Source organism: Thermobia domestica, chromosome 14 (assembly GCF_964235325.1).
Source record: "Thermobia domestica chromosome 14, izTheDome1.hap1.1, whole genome shotgun sequence".
Lineage (NCBI taxonomy): Eukaryota > Metazoa > Arthropoda > Insecta > Zygentoma > Lepismatidae > Thermobia > Thermobia domestica.
In genome coordinates, this window is record NC_137467.1 from 170,182,587 (window position 1) to 170,203,406 (window position 20,820).

The 20,820-nt window shown below is 37.2% G+C and overlaps 1 protein-coding gene across 1 annotated transcript in view; it reads right to left on the reverse strand.

Moving 5' to 3' along the window:
* The window catches only part of LOC145670742 (vascular endothelial growth factor receptor 1-like), a 325,002-nt gene that overhangs the window by 154,463 nt on the left and 149,719 nt on the right, over positions 1-20,820 (reverse strand). Inside the window, exons 6-7 of the mRNA XM_081739513.1 lie at positions 13,911-14,065; positions 8,929-9,109 (exon numbers count right to left, since the gene is read on the reverse strand). Of these exons, the coding sequence (XP_081595639.1) occupies positions 8,929-9,109; positions 13,911-14,065 (336 nt within the window). The remainder of the gene's footprint in view (positions 1-8,928; positions 9,110-13,910; positions 14,066-20,820) is intronic.

The following is a 20,820-nucleotide window of genomic DNA, read 5'->3' on the forward strand; positions in this document are numbered from 1 at the left end:
TAGAGGTGATACATATGTTAAGCATATTTTCGAAATAAAGTCTTTCGAAAAAAAGACAAAATTTCAAGTCTTTGTAACATGGTTCCTACTTCTTTGAATTAGCTTATATCATGACCATAGAACTCGACAGTGAGATACTCAGTGTATGCGTTGCGCGTCTATCTTCCTTGTGTTATTACGGTTGTAGAAGCTCCTAGATCGGATGTTTGTAATACTAGAGCGTTGTTTGTTCGCAACACTGAATAATAAGTGGTATTGTAAGTAGAGCCGAAATTTGTAATAACCTGACGTAGCTCTATTTAAAAAATGCATAACTTTATGTTGAATTTGCAACATTGTTGATCTGGTGGTATTGGAAACTATCTCAAGCAATGAACCCTTTCTGTTATTTGCATGGTAAATATTTCAGTATTTTTTTGTCTATTAGTGTAAAAATTACAAGGGCATTTCAAGATAAATGGTCAGCCCTGTGTGTACTGCATTGTCAAGATAAATGGTCAGCCCCATGTGTACTGCATTGTCAAGATAAATGGTCAGCCCCGTGTGTACTGCATTGTCAAGATAAATGGTCAGCCCTGTGTGTACTGCATTGTCAAGATAAATGGTCAGCCCTGTGTGTACTGCATTGTCAAGATAAATGGTCAGCCCCGTGTGTACTGCATTGTCAAGATAAATGGTCAGCCCCGTGTGTACTGCATTGTCAAGATAAATGGTCAGCCCCGTGTGTACTGCATTGTCAAGATAAATGGTCAGCCCCGTGTGTACTGTATTGTCAAGATAAATGGTCAGCCCCGTGTGTACTAGGGTGCAGCGTTTTACCACTTTTTTCTCAGAACGAAATGTAATACCTGGCAAAAGTGGCCAATCCACATGGACATTTCAGGTATAGATTATTTTTCAAATCAGATAATATCTTCTGTGAGAACTATTGCCTCAAAGTTTTAAAATTTACCTGAAAATTGCAAAAAATACCAAAGTCGTTCATTAATTTTAGTTATGTTAAAGTAAACATATTTTTGGTTAAATACATGTCAGTTGCTATGAAAACTGACATTCAAGTATAAAAATGCCAGTTATATGCACTATGGGGGAATAGGGGTGCCTCCTCTGGGGCCAGAAAAGGGGCAAATTCAGTACAGTTAAGCGGTTGTGCAGTTCCTCGCTCACCTGACAATATACCCTGGGCAAGTGACCTAGAGCCCACCAGTAGAGGTGGATGCACCTAGGGCTCCTCCACTAGGCCTATCCAATCAAGCAACCATATATTGGGCCGGATAAACTGATCCGATTAGTCACTGTCAGGAAAAATTGTCACAAATTGGGACTTTGATTGAAATTTAGACGCAGCTTGCCTAGAAAGTAAGGTTGATCTGATTATTCCGCCTCTAGCATCACTGGCACATTCTCGGGAGGCTTCTTCAGTGACCAATTTTACTATCCGTTCTACTGCCACCGTGTGGCACGGATGGACGGTGAAGGACCATTCTGGCACAGTGTTGTCAGGAAGTGAAAGTTTTACCATAAGCTGTTTGTTTGGTACCGTCCATAGAACTTACTGGTATACAGTTATTGAAACATCACTGCTTTCCTAAACGGTCATTGCAGTGTAATCGTTTGCCTCAAAATTCAGTCTGGGAATGATGTTATACCTAATGGAGTTATGGAGATTCTCTGCTTCGTGTTCTCGAGCACTAAGAATCTTATGTAATGCATCTTGTCGGACAGCAAGTCGACCATCAGTCATCATGGCGAGAAGAAATTTTCTGGGAGTGCAAAGAATGCATTCGTTTGAATGGATGAACAGATTACAGCCTGGTATTTCCTTGGTAAGTATCTATACCTATGAATGGTCTCAAAGACGTGAGAGGACCATCAGCAATGGAAGACTATGTTCTGATTCGGTATTGCATAACCACACAGACTCTTAAGTATGAATGTCGCAATTTCTATTAATTTCTTGGTAGGTTTTCTGTTGCAATATACAATGTTAAAATTCTGTTTGCACTAGTCAACCAGCTAGCTTTGTTTAGTTTGCCAGGGAACATAGAAACAACCTCTTCCGAGCATGCTCCGGAGTCAATGGCTTGAGATATCTGGAACAAGCATCTCAGGTTTTTACTGAATTTTCTGTGCTCTTCTGGACTATGATGAGATAAGTCACATTTTATTGGTTTGAATAGCCACACTAAAAGATTTTCACAGTTAGATAGTTTTTAAACTATGGGACCTATGTAAGAATAAGGGCTTGAATAAGCGCCGTGATTATGCGTGAAGAGAGCTCGCGAACAGCAGTTCATTAAAATTGAAGAGACAAATAGCCCATTGCATAGGTTTTCCTGTTAGTTCCTCTAATTTTCGAAGAACAACTCCATTCCAACCAGTGTTAGTGTATGTTCCATCACACCCAAGAACATCAACTTTATCAAAGCCAACTCTGAGTTGGTTCATGATGTATTCGAAAATAGCTGTGGTCTTGTCATGTGCAGAGCCAGAGGATGGTGTCACGTGACCAACATATTGAGAGTTAGGTTCAGCCGCAAGTGACAAGTGCTCTTCTCTAACGATGCCTGTGTGTATTTTAGTCCGATCCCTTCGATCATCAAAGTATAGGCTTTTAATGGGATCATCATTTCTAGAACTTTCTTTTAAATTCCGAGCAAGTTTAAGTTTCGCATGCCTTATTTTGTTCCTGTCTACAGTTAAAGCAGATGATATATCGCTAGATTTTTGAGAAGTTATGATTCCAGCCTTTGAAGCTGCCTGAAGCACAGTTGTTATATGTGCCGCAGCCCTCTCGCTTACATTGTATTTCTGAGCAATCATAACTGTTTCAGTCAAATCTACGAAAATCGTTCCGAAAGTAATGCCTCCTCTTTTATGGAAACTAATGGAGACACATAACTAACAACAGCACAAATAAACAGAGCAATATTTCAGCTACAGACTCATTTTTCCACATAGTTCCCACCATTTGTTATGCACTTTTGCCAACGATGAACCAGAGCCTGCATGTCGCGCTTGTAAAAATCGGCTTTCCATGGACTGTCTTTTGGATTCCGGCTCGTAGTGATAACATCACGTATCATCTCCAGTGACGATGCTATCCAAAAAATTGTCACGTTCATCTTCACATTGTTCCAGCAGGTCCCGAAGGAGAAGGCAAGGACGAAAAAAGCTGTAGAAACGCTTAATTGTACTGAATTTACCCCCTTTTCCGGCCCCAGAGGAGGCACTCCTATCCGTCCCAAGCGCATATAACTGGCATTTTGAGACAGGAATGTCAGTTTTCATAGCATCTGCCATGTATAAACCCAAAAATATGTTTACTTTAACATAACTGTACAAAAATGAACAATTTTGGTATTTTTTGCAATTTTCAGTGAAATCTTGAAACTTTGATGCAATAGTTCTCACAGAAGATGTTATCTGATTTGAAAAAAAATCTATACCTGAAATGTCCATGTGGATTGGCCACTTTTGCCAGGTATTACATTTCGTTCCGAAGAAAAAGTGGCAAAACGACCCACCCTAGTGTGTACTGCATTGTCAAGATAAATGGTCAGCCCCGTGTGTACTGCATTGTCAAGATAAATGGTCAGCCCCGTGTGTACTGCATTGTCAAGATAAATGGTCAGCCCCGTGTGTACTGCATTGTCAAGATAAATGGTCAGCCCCGTGTGTACTGCATTGTCAAGATAAATGGTCAGCCCCGTGTGTACTGCATTGTCAAAATAAATTATCAACACTGTGTGAACTGCATTGTTCTTGTGTCGAGGCTGCTAGTACAAGAGTATTAAATATTGGCGTCGATCCTAGAGGCCAAGGAGGCTCGAGTCCTCTGAAATTTACTTAGGTCTACGTATTTATCTTAATATCCTTATTGATGATGCCTGACAAGAGTTAATACTCCCCCCCCCTTTCCAAATTATACAGAAATCAGCGCGTACTGGTATTACAGATGCTTTCGAATTGCGTACCTAGCAAGAAATTATGGTGTTAAAACAATTCCATTTTAACACAAGCTAGTGGTTTCAGCTTGGCTACACATTTTTAGCATGTTATTTCAACACCAAGAGGCCTGTGTTGCGGCTAACACAAGCCTGGTGATACCGATTTGACAGAACCGGTGTTAAGTTCAGTACTTACCCTCACTTAACCGTATCTTCACGAAGTGAGCGTAAGGTTGAGTGAACACGAAGTCCAAATCGTGATATAACGTTATGTCGAAAGCATCTTGCGGGTATGTGGTCGAGTGCACGTGAAGTCAAAATAATGTGAGCGTAATATCAAAATGCTACGAATGCGAGGTCGAATGGGGAGAGTGGATTGATAGCTTGAGCATGAACTTGAATGAGTTTAGTTCAAAGTGGGCAATTTTGGATCCGGCAGTTTTAACAGTATGATGAACCACTTCCTCACGTGGAGCAAGCTCAGTGGTGTTATTCTGATCTTTTAACAACCGTGAGAGAGAGAGAGAGAGAGAGAGAGAAAGAAGGGCACGTCTCATATAGCCTCGCTGCTGAAAAAGACGCTAAACTCAAGTCGATATATATATACCGGTACCATATATATATATATATATATATATATATATATATATATATATATATATATATATATATATATATATATATATATATATATATAGAGAGAGAGAGAGAGAGAGAGAGAGAGAGAGAGAGAGAGAGGGAGGGTGTTAACGAACTATACCGATAAACTGTAAGAGATGATTCCTCACATCAAAATAAGAGAAAAAGTTCATATGGACCTATGGTGAAAAGTGCATAGTTTCAGAGCTAGGGCTTTCCAAAATCGCGAAAAAGCCAAATTTCAACAGGCCCTATTTGGAATTCCAGAAACTGTGGATGGTTGTCTTTATCAGTAAACGCAAGCCATGCATACACAAAAGTTCATATTTCGTCATTTTCAATAGGTATACAGGGTATTCCTTACAGGCTGTAATTCTCAGATATGCTCTCAATAGAGTTTTCAGATATACCCTGATTTCAAGGTGGGTCCGAAGTAGGTAGGAGGTAAGCATTGAAAACAATGGACATCCAATGCTTTGGAGAGGAGGCGAAAATGTTAGAAACTAGCAGCTCCATGTTTTTTTGTGTTCGAAATAACGTTTGATATGTTTTTCGTCACGGTATATTTCACATTTTCTTAATATATAAGCGTGAAAGAAAACCTCGCAGCATGCGTTTTCACGAGTGCAAGAGACCGTGATGTTGACGATCCTTAACACTTCCGACATCGCGCCAAAGGATTCTGTGTTCACTGCTATCAAGGCTTATCGTTTGTCTACTTTGAACCAATCATAAAGTCAGAGCATATGTCAAAATTTGGTTGATGGCATGTCTGGGAATTCCACCCTGCACGGAATACTCTGTACACCCATTGGACATTAATGAATAATGCATTTTTTGATTGCGTATGCGTGACCTCCTTTACACTGATAAGGACCACCGTCCACAGTCTTTCAAATTCAAAATAGGACCTCTTGAAATTTCTCTTTTTCGCGATTTTGGACAGCTCTAACTCTGAAACTATGCATTTTTCGCCATAGGTCCATATGAACTTTTTCTTTTATTTTTATACGAGGAATCACCTCTTACAGTTTGTCGGAATAGTCCATTAACACCCTGTACATATAGGCCTATATATATATATATATATATATATATATATATATATATATATATATATATATATATATATACAGTAGAGCGTCGATTATCCGAACGTCGGTGAACCGAACGACCGCTTAACCGAACTGTGTACTCGCTCGCACCTGTTACTCTCCCACCCTACCGTCCATCATCCCCCTCACTCCCAAACCAAGTTTCCCACAGTAGTCGCCGCACTGAGCCACCGCTGGCGGAACATTGCTTCTAATGGGGCCTTCTTAAGGCGCTGCTGACCGGCCAAGCCGCCAGTCGCTGTGTTTCAACAATCACCCACTTCTGTCGGTTTGGCACTGGCTGTAGAAGTACAGTACAGTACAGTACAGTTCGATTATCCGAACAAACCAGTTTTCAACACCCATTTTCCCCAATTACTTCGGATAATCGACGCTCTACTGTATATATATATATATATATATATATATATATATATATATATATATATATATATATATATATACCGTATTTAGCCGTGTATGCCGCGCACCTTTTCTGTACAAAAACGAAGTCAAAAAACAGGGTGCGCGGCATACACGAGGAAATGTAGAATTGACTGAGCCACCAAGCATTTAAAATCACGGGGAGTTTTTATTAACCTAATACTGGAATATTGTGAGTAATTTTACAAGAGTAGAAGTTTTAATATAAAATGACAAGTTACAGCTCATCTATCCTCTTTGCATCAACCGGCCTTTCAAGAACCACTTGCGGTGACTGTACACTGAATGGATGTCGACTGCAGTATACGAAACTACGCCAACTGGCCGAATTAAGAAACCTGCACTTCGCCTTTTGGGCGAATGGATTATTGAAGCATGGAATTCAATTCCAGAGGATCTTGTCGTCCGCAGCTTTAAAAAGATGCTGCATTTCCAATGCCAGCGATGGGAGCGATCACTTTATTCAGTCCGATGGTGATACGTGCTCCAGCTCCTCGGGAGACGACAGCGACGAAGAAAGCTAGGCACGGGAGTGATTTCTGTTAATAATCACAGTATTGTTGGAGTGTTTCTGTGTATAACGATTTTAATGATTAAAAGTAGGATGAAAAATACATTGTACCTTTTTTTTTTTTTTTTTTTGAGAAAATTGATGTGCACTGCTTACACGAGGTCTTTTATTCTCAATTTTAACGTTCCAGAAATTGGGGATGCGCGGCTTACACGGGGGCGCAGCATACACACGTAAATACGGTATATATATATATATATATATATGAAACAAACCATGCATCATGCAAGATAGACAAAAGCAATTTTTTTTACTGAATACCGGTACCACCAGTGAAAAGTAGAGACCTATACAGCATCCTAATACAAAGTGATGTAACGAAATTAGATAGTACTGCGAATATTTTGGAAACGAATTATCCAAAATATGTAGATAGTTGTACCTTAATCTAGCAATGGATCGACGATTGTTGATAATGATAGACCTATGTATGCGTTTCAAGCATAAATAACCCTTACTACTGCTCTCATGTAAACACAGTTCTCATGCTTGTTATTTGAGCATTTAAGACTAAGATATAAACACTTATACCTTGTTCTGAGAGATCATACTGTACGAATTTCTAAAAATCCAGATATTTAAACTAAAATTTATTGCTCCTGGGAATAACCATAAAATTTACTGTTAGTCTGGGTATAACAAACTGTTCTGCGAACTAGAAATATTTTAACAACCGCTTCTAGCGAACCAGTTGAACAGCATCACTGAGCAGGCTTCTTTAGTACGGCACCGATACGGGAATTCAAAGGTACCACTTCATCTTTGAGCTTGTTGTCGAATTCGGTACTGGAGTGGTACCGTCATTCACCACCAGTGGCGCTAGTGCTGTGATGAAAAAGGAACGATTTCGTTCATTGAGTTCCTGCTATCTAATAGATGACATAAAATGTGTGTTTGGCTATCAGGAATAAACAATCTCATATGTGGAACAGTAGTGGTAATCAGTCTTTAGATTTTTCTGTGAAATGCTAAAAGTTACAGTAATGATTAAGTTTCTTATACCCCATTATATTTTAGTTTCTCTCTGTGTACTTGCACTGTGTCGCATGACCATTTATTACATGCATCTTGATCATTTCAATGCCATAGTCGTGTAAGGTGTTGTGAGTCGTACATTGAGCTGGAGCTGAAGTCGCGACAGTTACTTTAAAGAGCAGTTCAAAATAAACGAACTAGTTCATTAGTATAGTTCATTCCAGATAAGCTGATAGGAAATTGAAATAACTTCTCTCTCAATCACGGTTACCCATGTGATTGGACAAATCTGAATTTTGATATTCACATCTCTAACATGAACTACTGTACGCAGTGGTATAGAATGTGTGTAAATATACTTACACAATTAATTACGATTTTCATGATTGTTCTATTAGGTTGGTTCATTAATTCATGCTTTTCATTTTCAGGACTTTTTTTTTTTTTTTTTGCCAGATGTTAGTGATGTAATGGCACTGATGTGAAATATACTAAATGGTATCTTTGTTATCAGTAATGTGAAGCATCATTTGTGGTTTTGCTGTAAATAATAACTTTCTTGTTTTTTAGGGTGCAAAATATGAAGTGTAAAGTCGAAAACAAGGGTTATTTCTGACATGTTCTCCTGTACAAGTTCAACAAAGGTTCTACTGTCGCAGACGTATCCAGATTAATCTGTGCACCGTAAAGAGAGGCCGCTATTGCTGGAGGACCTGGAAATGATTAGACAGAATCCGAAGTGGACATTTTGTCTAGGAATGGCATTATTTTTTTTCTTCGAAAAATTCAGGGTTTGCATAAATGATTCATTCGTTTCGAAAAGACTCTATTTTCAAAAGTATTACACATTGTCATGCTATATTCAAAAGTATTATCCATAATTATGACCTCAGTCATGAACAACCCATCATATCTGGAAATACACTTCTCGTATAACAGAAGTGCTGAAATGGCAAGGGCGCCGATTTCTCTGTAACTTTTGGAGGGGGAGGTGTATTCACATGTGTATTTGGTTGCAGACAAGGGTCTAAGAAGACATACATGAGGATTTTAAGACAAATTGAATTGAAATTACGCCAAATATTGTATATTCATAAAAAAATACTTATAACAATAAAAGCACATATGAAAATACATATTTATAAAAATACATAGGGCCCATATAAGCATGATCGGCGCCCCTGTGAAAAGGGACCTTAAACTTCAAGTCAACCTGCTAATAAAAGAGAAATATGAACGTACCATTGATACTTACCGTGAACTCTAATGTATTGTGTGTCCTCATTTGTATTCATGTGATCATCTTCTGCCATACAAGTATAGTAACCTTCATCGTCGACTGTAACATTGTGAATAGTAAGATTCTTGAAACCCTTTTGGTAGGCAATGTCATTCTCAGTTACTTTTTTCACAGAACCTTCTATTTCGATCCCATACTGCAAGTAAAAAAGACACATATTATCTTTTTACCTTTGTACTTAGACATATTAGGCCTTATGCAGAGTCGTTTTGACGTTTGATTAACGCCATACTACGAGGTTGACTAAGGGATGGTTATCAAAATTGTATTCAGAGTCTCTGATTAGGACGTAGTATTTGACGAAGTTAATCACATGTGACTAATTAATCTAAAGCAGAATCTAATCTTTTACCCACGGTTTAGCGTGCGACACATTTCGTATTTCATGTGTTTTCATTTTTACAGACTACGCACGTGCTGATCTACTTTTCCATAGTTGCCACATTTATTTTTCTCACCGATGCATTGGGGTTATATTAGTTAATCATACCCAAATCACCTTTTTAGTTGTACTGAAAGTAGACTCTGAATACCAAAAAGTGCACCTTCCTTAGTAAAGAGTTATTATGCTACTAAGTAGACTGTGACTAACACTTGATTAACGAATTCTCTCTGAATACCGCCCTTAATATTTTTTTTCTATATCAATTAGTTTGCTTTTAACTTATACTAGCTGAACCTGCGCTCTCTACACAGTGCATCATTCACATATCAGCATGAATCTCCTTCTCATTCCTCACAACATCTGTACATGTCCCTTTACAGATACAAGTAAAAGACGTCTTGATAAAATGAGCAAGGGGTACCATAAAGGGAAGATATTTTTTCGATTATTTTTTTTTCAATATCTCGCACCGTTTGCAAGATTTGAGCCTACTTCCAGTTGGAGTTTTTAATTAATGTATGATCAGTGTTTTCTTTCTTCGTGCATACAATATGTAATAAGCAAATACATTACACACACAATTAATCATAATGTCAGTGATACATGGATTGCCATGCAAAACACTCCAAACAATAAAGATTCATCTTAGACTGGATAAATGGTTATCCTTCATTTTCCATTATCATTTGCCTATGAAACAAACGTCTGAGAGATATATAATCCCTGTACACAACTATGTGGTGTTGGAATGTATACATCGCAGGACATGATTCTTTACTTTTTTAAAATTTCAACACTTCCAGTGTACCCCTAAAATATAATTAAAAAATAACGATCATATATTTTTTTAAAAAATATTCAATAAGAACTGGATAGACTAATCTATACAAAATTTGGAATTGACCAGTGAAAACGGCACGTTTCTAGAACTTGTGGTTTTCGAGATTTTATTGTCGAAAGGATTGAAGACAAATCAACGGAATGTAACTCCAAGAATGGTATTTTTGTTGGCTTGGATTATGAACATAATTCTGAAAGCCCCTCTTGGTGTTATTTGAGTGTTATTGAAGTTAAGTTTGTCTTTGACTATGCAATAATGTGTTTATTATCTTATTTAAGAAAACATTTGTTTGAAAAGAAAACAACTTTTCCCCCTCTCTCCAAGTAAACCTACGAAAATGGAGTTACGTTCCTCTGGTTCTGATACGACGATATAAACTTTTCTTTGGAGACAAACATATAAAACCTAGCATTTTAATATATAGCTTTAATTCTTTCCAAACAATTGGTTTCGGTACATGTATTACTGTCAACATATTGTCTCTACTTGAAAAATAAATTAAATCTGATTGAAACTACTCGCTGAGGAAAAACAACACATATTTTGTGACAAATATTAACGTGTAACAGTTTCGCCAACTATCTACTTTGGCTTCATCAGACACTATGAATACACAGATAGTGACAGATTTAATATAAGAGACAGCGAAAAAAATGCACTGATTTCCGATTGACTACCATAGGTTACAATAACTTGGCTATGGAGCCTAGCTTGGCTGTTGGAGCCTGTTGTAGCCAATCAGAGAATTTTTTTTTCGCTGTCTCTTATATTAAATCTGTCACTATCTGTGTATTCATAGTGTCTGATGAAGCTAAAGTTGATAGTTGGCGAAACTGTTACACGTGAATATTTTTCACAAAATATGTGTTGTTTTTCCTCAGCGAGTAGTTTCAATCAGATTTAAATCTGCTGAAAGCAAAGCTTGTATAATGTGAAATATTACAGTGGAAAATGAAGTGAAATCTTTCAGTTTAACGTCCCACGATTATGTCCTTGAGGCTAAGGGACACAGATGATTAAGGCAAGTGAATGATAATGGAAAAATTGGTAGAATGAGAATGTGGGAGGAAACGGGATTACCTAAAAAAACACAGACACGATGTGGTCCACTAAAAACTTACGTGGCCAGGGATCGAACCATCGACCCTACAGACCACAGGTAAACTTACTACAAGTGAGCCACCCTGGTTCCATAATGAGGAATCGAATATGGTATAAGTGTGAGGTTTGGGGGCATGGTGACTCACTGGTAGAGCTCTTACTTCTGTGTAGGGTTTGTGGATCGATCCCAGCCCATGTCAAGTGAACTTTGTGATGATAAAACACAGCGCGCCTTGGTTTTTTTTGTGCTTTCCATTTTCACTTTCTTCATTCCATCGTTTCGGTGGTTATCATCATCACCGTCTCCCTTAAGAGGCCCCATCACTGCGAAATTAAAATTTTACAGTAATTATGTGATATATTCAAATAGATAAAAGATAATCAAAAAGTGGAACAAGAGTTCCCTAGACAATATTATTTTACATGAGATACCGTTATCACGACTCACTTATCTGCTTTCGATTTCCAGCCACTTAGAAAATCGGCATTTATTTTCGCGTTCCTAAATCGCTGCAAACGGAAAGCTACTAGGTAACTCGTGATAACGGTACCTCATGCAAAATAATATTGGCTAGGGCGATCTTGTTCCACTTTTTGATTATCTTTTATCTATTTGAAGATATCACATAAGTAATGTAAAATTAGCGGTATTTTAATTTCGCAGTGATAAGGCCTCTTAACCTTGGAGCACTATTGTGAGGAAACAAAACTAAAAATAATCTTAATTTTCAATCTCAGTGGCATATTTAGGATTTTGTTTCGGAGGGGCTATGCATAACAGGAGCAAGCAGTTGGGGCAATTACCCACCTGAGTTTGAGAATTTAATATATTTTAATTTATGCATAAATTGAAGTTTTAATGCCAAGAATTGCAGACTGGTGAATCTTACCTGATATGATACAAAAATTTAGCAGTGAATCTAATCTTTTATTCCATTCATAGAAGAAAAAGGAAGCATCCTCTTGTCCTACCTAATTTCTCGGACTACTTATTCCCCCTCTAGATTTTCTTCAATGCAAACATTTACCTTTCCTTATAACTAAACTATGTAAATATTCCTATCCTATAATAACTAAAGTCTTGTTATGTTGATATCCGTGTAAGCTGGTGTGAAATTTGGCAAATACAGTATTATTTCTGAACGAAGATCATAAGAAAATGAAATGTCATTAAAAAAAAAGAAAGAAAAAAGAAATGGTAAGAAGGATTATTGTTAAACGTGGAATGTGAAAAACTAACAAATTTATTTCGAGGGGGTTTTAAGCCCGATAGTCCCCCATAAATATGCCACTGCTCAATCTGTTCTTTCATTTCAACTATGCCTAATCTTGATTCTCAATTTATTCCTCCATAGCGATACCTTTGTGAACTCTATTGGCTGGATATCTTACACTGTAAAAAATGGTTGTGTTATTTTCAACGACATGCCTATGTGTTAACACGATTGTGTTAAAATATAACACAAACAAGTGGTTAGAACAACTCACTCTCCATTTGGAGTTGTGTGTCAAATGCCGGTAGTTGAAACGACACACAGCCTGTGTGTTAAATTAACACAAGTGTAGAATCTTCGGTGTTGTTTTCCGCGTGATTGCCAAATACGTTGGGCATCTAATTATAAAGGCTTATGAATGGAAACTACAGACAAACACAGTAGAAAGAAATACTTAAACAAATCCAGGTATACGCAAAATTTCAAAATGCAAACCGCGCGACGTGTTTTCAATTGTTTTACATAATGTTTCTGAAGAAACCCTATCAGCACAAGATGTGCTAGGCATATGCCATTTAGGTGTTCTAAATTCATATCCCACATTTGATGCATTTATTGCTTCTTTTTCTAAGCGATTGTGTACTAGAAGCAACAAACGCATCAACTTTATTAGATGGCAACTGTCGCCGATCATTTGAAAGTGAATATGGAAGAACTATAAAATAAATAGACAGTCGTCATTTTGTTATACAATTAGGTCTACATCATGGCGAGCAGATTTTATCTTATCCCGAACGGTTATTGTCGAATATACGCGGCTTAAAGAAGCACTCTGAATAGCCAAATTCAAAAGACCTCAATAATTTATCCCTCTACAAGCAAGATTTTCTTAATCGTCTCCGTGGCCAAGTCGGAAGAGCACGCAGCTAGTAATTGAAAGGTTGGTGGTTCGTGCCCCTTCGCCACTGGAATACGTTTTTTTTTTTACTTGTTTAAAGTGTTTTCGTAGACTCAACATAATATAAACACATTGCGCATATAGGCAATTTAACATATTTTGGGGGAGTAATTTTGTGGTTAATTAACGACGGTTCAACACCGGTTGTGTGTTAAAGACGTACCACATCCCCTGTGTTAAACGCCAACAGGGCGGGATATGTGTTGAACTAACACCGCGTAGTGGTAGTCACGCTGGAACTACCGCCCTGTGTTAAAATTGACTTGAATGAACACAACCATTTTTTACTGTGTGTCTTTGTTCTGCTGGCCTACTAGTCCTACTAGCTACCCTGGGTACTTGGGTACGTGAGGTAGAACTATCACCACTTTCGAATAGAACACAAGGTCAATATAAGTAGCTTAGTGCTAAAATTTTTATCCAAATCTAAATACGCACCTGTTGTCTCTTGCTGTTGGGAATTACCCATCGAAGCTCAAATGTAATTGCAGGCCGAACTCTCACCTCACAAGTTAAAATTAAGTCTCCTCCAATAACCACATTACGAGCTAAGCTGTCATTTATTTTTGGTTTATCTATGCTTCCAGCGTAAGCTGAAATATAAAATATAATTATAGTTTTTCACTTAAATTGAATTTGCTACGTAACTAACACCAGTCATTTAATGAAACGTTAAGGAAGGTCTGGGAAACCCGAAATGTTCAAGTACCGGTATTTTACCGATACCAATATTATCTTACATACACAACTTGGTCAAACTTATTTTCATTTAATATTACCGATTTTACAATCGTGTAAGAACTAACATTCGTACAAATTTAAAAATATTCTTCGATTTAATAGCCTATATTGTTTTAACTAAAATCTGTTTGAAGAGCGTTTCGGCTTATCTGTCACATCAACATGACTAAACGTGATTATTAACTACAACACATACGAAACCCTATAGTAAAGTATCAAAATCCATTTGACGACGGAAGTGATTATTGATTATAACACATACGAAACCCAACAGTTAGGTATTAAGTTTTATTTCACAACCGTTTCGCCAGCTTATCTATCACATCAACATGACTAAAAACGTGATTATTGATTACACACGAAGATATACGAAGACCAACAGTAAAGTATCAAAATCCATTTGACGATCGAAGTGATTACACAGGTCTGCAAAAATAAAACAATGCTAAGCTGTTTCGGTTTAGTTAACTGATTCGTATGTATTGGGGTGCGCTGAATCCAGGAATGACAACAGTCCTGTCCTGCGACCTCTGGGATTCGAACAAACGGGTGGTCATTGTTAAACAAAAATATGAACACAAATATGCGATTTACAGAAACACCATTAACAGCGTAACACAAATTAATGTACAGAAAACGCACACACGTGAAGACAAAAAAGTAATACCACCCTCAATCAGATTACTTGTGAAATCGTCTTTTTTAAAAAGTCGAACTTTGTTTGGAGCTTGTCCTTTTGTAGGTGGCTGCCGGATTATCCCTAAACAACATCCAGCAGTAGTCTTCCATCATCGTAACATTCCAGTTCCCCTGATATAGTCGTTCCATTTCTTTGATATCTTGATGGAAACGCTCCCCTGCTCTTCACTCACTGCTCCCACATTGTCAGGAAAGTAGTCAAGGTGGGAGTTGAGAAAATTGACTTTTAAGCTCATAGAGCAACCAAGCTTTTGGAACGCGTACAACATTTTTCCACCATTTCCTTGTACTGTGGGTCCTTTCGGTTTCCCAAAAAGGTTTTGATGACCACAGTAAAGGCAACCCAAGCCTCTTTTTGAGTTTGAGTCATTGACCTGATAAAGTCTTTGTCGGATATGACTGTCTTTCTAATATCAAGGCCAACAAAACCCCGTGTACTCGTAGTATTTGAGCAACAAACAGTGTAGCCAAAACTACTTACCAACGTTTTACAAATCTAAGATGTAATCTTACTAAATTCGTTTTATGAACAGATTTATTGTTTTTGGTTTTTCTTTGTAATTTCGTACTCTCATTCATGACACATTACGACACGTGTCAGTGATCCTCATCCGGACCAATATACACGTATTTTCATATTTCGGGGAGCACAAATACATTTAATCTACCATGTTCATTTTTATTTTCGTGTGATGCATTTGCAATTTAGCGATTTCCAGCTACCTGTTTGACCACGTTACATTTCAGTTGTGCAAAAACTTGACATCCCAGGAAGAAACGGGGTCATTTTCGACTTCGGTGCACCCAGAAGCATAAAAATCAGCTAAACTTATGCAAACCGCTTTTTGGTTGCAGACCTGTGTTATTAAATATAACACACACAAAACCCAACAGTTAGGTATCAAATTATATTTCACAACCGTTTCGCCAGCTTATCTGTCACATCAACATGACTATACGTGATTATTTATTATATTATTTATTACACTTACGAAACTAGACAGTTAGGTATCAAGTTCTGTTTCACAACCGTTTCGCCAGGTTATCTGTCACATCAACATGACTATACGTGATTATATTTATTATTATTATTTATTACACTTACGAAACCCGACAGTTAGGTATCAAGTTCTGTTTCATAACCGTTTCGCCAGGTTATCTGTCACATCAACATGACTAAACGTAGTTATTGATTATAATACATAGACGCCCGAAAGCAAGGCACTCGAACTTGCCACCGTACTCTTACATTTAGCAGAACAGCATAAATAGCTCGACGAGGTTTTATACCCTTGATAGTCTCACAGCTGTGTTCATGTTTATGTGAGGCGTTCGTTATTAGTTTTTTATGCACCTTAAAGTGAATGTCGGATTTACAGCAATGATCAAAATCGTTCAGTTTCAAACTACGATTCAAAACTAAAGGGAACAATTTGATTTTCGTTTGTTAGGCCTGCTATACACTACGAGATCAATCCTAGGAAATATCATAGGATTTATCTTCGGAAAAATGTTATGACATATCTTGTAGGAAATCCTACCCTTTTGTGCCATACACGTGAAGAGTTTTCCTGTCTGATCGAATGACGTTTATCAACTGTAGTTCTATTTAATAAAAGTACAAAGTTGAAGAATTATTATGCTAAGCACACTGCACATCCTACTGACATTTATTGTTAAATTGAATACATCTATAAAAAAAGAAAGAAAAAGAAAAGAAAAAAGGAAAAAGCATAAAAGTCAGAAGGGTGCTGGTAAACTTTAGGCGCACCACATTTTAGAAGATTTACAAGTAAAATTTAATACTTTGCATGAAAAGACATATTTATAAATAACAATTTTTTTTGCAAACAACATAATTAAATACAAAATAATACACCTGTATTTTATGTTTACAGCTGTAGGGTTACTAGTGTAAAATCATTATAAATGTTTTAACGACGGATAAAATAGGTGAGAGACAATATTTAGCAGAGAGTCCAGCTAATTTTTCTAAGAAATGTTACAATTTCGGTAGTTTCTATTCACATTAGTTTAGTGTAGGTTGGTTCAGGTTAGTTACGGTTATGTTACGTTAGATTATATTGGTATATGGGTCCAGCACAATTTTCAAAAAGCGATAGAAATTCGCTTACTTCTATTAATATTAGGTTAGTTTAAGTTAGTTAATTTCATTAGGTCAGATTTGGTTAGGTTGTGTTAGGTCTAAGTACTTGCATCTTCCATTTCTCCTGTAAATTTTGTATGTGTTGCCTACTTCTGGACCCCTTCTGCTAAACATTTACCTAAGTGAGTGCATATGAAAGATGACCGGTGATACTAATTTCCACCACCGGTGTATTTCTGTATAGTTTACAGAAGCTATAATTTATGTTTACAAGTGGAGCGCTACTACCACGATACCATGACAAATGCTACTCAAACTCGTACCATTGCCCAAACCCACTCGTTTTCACTACATTCAGTGATGCGCCTGCTTTCTTCGCTCGCACCCACTCGCTGACGCTCCGGCCCCCGCTTCGCCCTGCAATAAGTCGGTTCGATAGCATTCGTACTTTCCAGAAACCACCTAACACAATTTGGTTTGCGTTTCTTGAACTATAGTTTTTATACTATATATCCGGCCCTGTACTTGTACGCAAATCGTAAAAGAATTGTAATTTATCAACAATTGCTTTTCATAGTCTCCTTGAGGGATTTTATCTATGCTATGTAAGATATTTTCATGTCGGTCAACGCAAATCGTTTAGGAAACAGTGACAAATTATAATTTTTCAACAATTATTTCGAGCGGTACATCTAAAGTAAACCTGCACGATTAGAAGATACCTCATCAGTTGTGTTTTCACTGTTTTGTTTTCACTTTCTCTCACCTGATGTCGCTTAAATCAATATCTTACGAATTTTCTTTCCGAAATAGAGCGTACTCTAAACAAGAGAAATCTCATAGGATCGTTCAGTACACAGGAAATGACATGCGATTTGATGCCATACACGTTAAGATTTTGACTCTAGGACAAATCGTAAGAGATTTCCCAGGATCTATCCTATAATGTATAGCGGGCCTTATTCGTTATTTTGAAATAAAATAGATTCTTTCGAGAAACATAAAGAGCTATTTAGAATATAAAGTTAAATGAGGGAAAGAGCAAGTTATCACACTGTTCTTCCGCTTCCAAATTTCGATTAAAATCCAGACAAATCATTTGTCTTTTGTTCATGTAGCATTTAGAAATATGTAGGATTTTTTTTTTTAAAGAATAAGTTCGCAAACTTAATTGTCACGCTTCGTGTGTGCAAGATGTTTCTAAACAACACTGACAATATTTGGGAGGTAATCACTGACACCAAGACAGGACAATCTGAATCTAGGCCTATGTATGTTTCTTTTCGGTGTTATGATCAGCCGAAAATTTGTCGTAAAAATACGGAAACAGCAGTAACTAGAGAACAAAATATCGTATCAAAGTCAGGTAAATGGAAATATCCATTGTTTTCAGTTTTGTATAATTGAAAGTGATGTTGGAGCGATGAAAAAGTGACCTCCAAAGAAATTTGATAATTCTTGGGATATTTTATTGAAAACTGAATTAGGAAAGTAAACTACAGCTAAATACAACGTTTCAACGAGTAAAAATTTCATAGTAAATTGTTCAGGTTAGAACACAGAATTCAAAAGGATACAGTTACATAAGTTTGATTAATCTAGTGCGTCTCAGTACAGAATGAACTCTCAGATTAAATAATGAAATAAAACCAATTCTTCAACGTCTCACTGGCATGCCTTTTAGGGTAATGGAGACGGATGACCAATGAAATCTAATTATTACAAAAAAATCATTGTGTAGATGAGAGTGTAGAAGCAAACGAGACCCCCCCCAGAAAACTCACGGACACGATATTATTCACTACAAACTATCATGGTCTGAAATCGAACCAAGGACCCCTTGCAACAGAACTGAGTGCTCTTATCACTGAGTCACCGTACCTCCACCTTAGAGGAAGAACATTGATGTCGATAGATGTATCTCTTGAGTAAATACAGTGCGTAATAAATCAATATACAAAAGTATTGATACTAAAAAATACGGAATTCGTAGTGTTTTCTTCGCCTGGAAAGGGAAAGAACGTTGTTCTATGTCAGATATTTACAACTGGTAGGTCGCGATCCTTTAGAGAATTGTGGGCGGGTTGTTGATATGTCTCAGTTAATAAAGCTTTTAATACTTTCTGGATCAAAAAAATCCAATATATTTCAGGCAAAAATTGTACGCCTTATATTTGGAGAATTACACACAGTGTAGCCAAACCCAAGCTATCACTTAACTCAGTAGGATGTGCTTATTCCGTAAAAAATACGAAAACTCGATTTAGGGGTCGTTCAAAAATTTTGTTACCCCTCATCCAAAATGCATTTAAAAAATCCAATATATTTCCTTGTATGCCTTATATCTGAAGAATTACATATAGTGTAGCCAAACTCAAACTATCATTTAACTCAGGATGATGTGCTTATTCCGTAAAGATACGAAAACTCAATTTAAGGGCCGTTCAAAAATTTTGTGGCCCCTGATCCAAAAACTAATTATTGGCTAAGATCGCAATCTTTTGATCATCCAATTTTTTTGGATCATTCGTAAAATTCTTGTTATTATTGTTGTTAATATTTGTAATGACGAAAAAGGTCGCATCCGGTCAACAAAAACGGACGTAGTGTTCAAACGACTTAGAACCACTATCCTAGTTTATTATAAAGTAATGCAAATTGCACGAATAGTGTATAAAATACCACGTAGCTTCGTGAATCGTAAGCATTATTACCCACAGGATATCGAAGTGATTTAGACTATTTTCTAATATTGGAAGGACGTACAAATACGCTGCCAAAGCAAAGAAGCTTATAGCAAATGAAAAAACAATATGTTATAGTAACAAGGGACTGCGTGCAAAAATAGCACAAGTGACTTCATATTTGAAAAAAATGAAATGAAATATTTGAGTTTTACGTCCCACATTTATGCCGGTTAGGCTAAAGGAGACGGTGATGATGAGTAATTAATGAAATGGTGGAATGAAGAAAGTGGGAGGAAACGGGAGAACCCCGAGAAAACCCACGCACACGGTGTTTGTCCACCACAAAGTTCACTTGGCGGGGGCTGGGATCGAACCCGGGACCCCAACTTCATATTTGATAACATCTAGACATTAAACTTTTACGATATTTACTGCACGGCCCTCGTATTAGCGTATTTCACATTACGATGTACAACATTTAGCAGACATTCTAAGCAGTGCCGTGCCGTGAGGGGGTGACAGCCCCGGGCACAAAATTCGGGAAGACGAAAGAAAAGAAGGAAAGAAAAAAGAGAGAGGAAAAATACTTGGAATATTACTAGTATGTGCTTAAATCCTCTTCCAGTTTTAGGAAGTGGTAATATAATGTTACTCATGTTAGAAAAATGCATGTGCACACCTATAAAATGGAAGGAAAAGTGATAAAAAGTGGGCAAAATCAAGGAAAAACTGGTTATTTTTGAAAATTTTCTTACGCTTCGCGCCAGGCATGATAGCGCCTCGCGCCTGGTCTGTAGACCTCACTCATATGTCCGAGGGCGCCGTCGTATACCCTCGCCCCGGGCGCTGATTTTAAGATCAATTCTACGAGACCTACGTAGTCAACTGTAGTTATGTTAACTACTTCAGTGAGTCACAATAACGATTTCTTAATCTATAAAACATCCAGTGAAAAGTATTTTAAACGGAAGAAACTGGTATAGGAACTCATTTCACCTTTACATATTTCAGGAAATCGAAAACGTATTAGAGCATAAAGAGTAGAAGACCTTCGCGATTGAAATGCGGCTATCAAACAAACAGGGTATTTTCAAGAGTGAAAGGGGAAAAGACA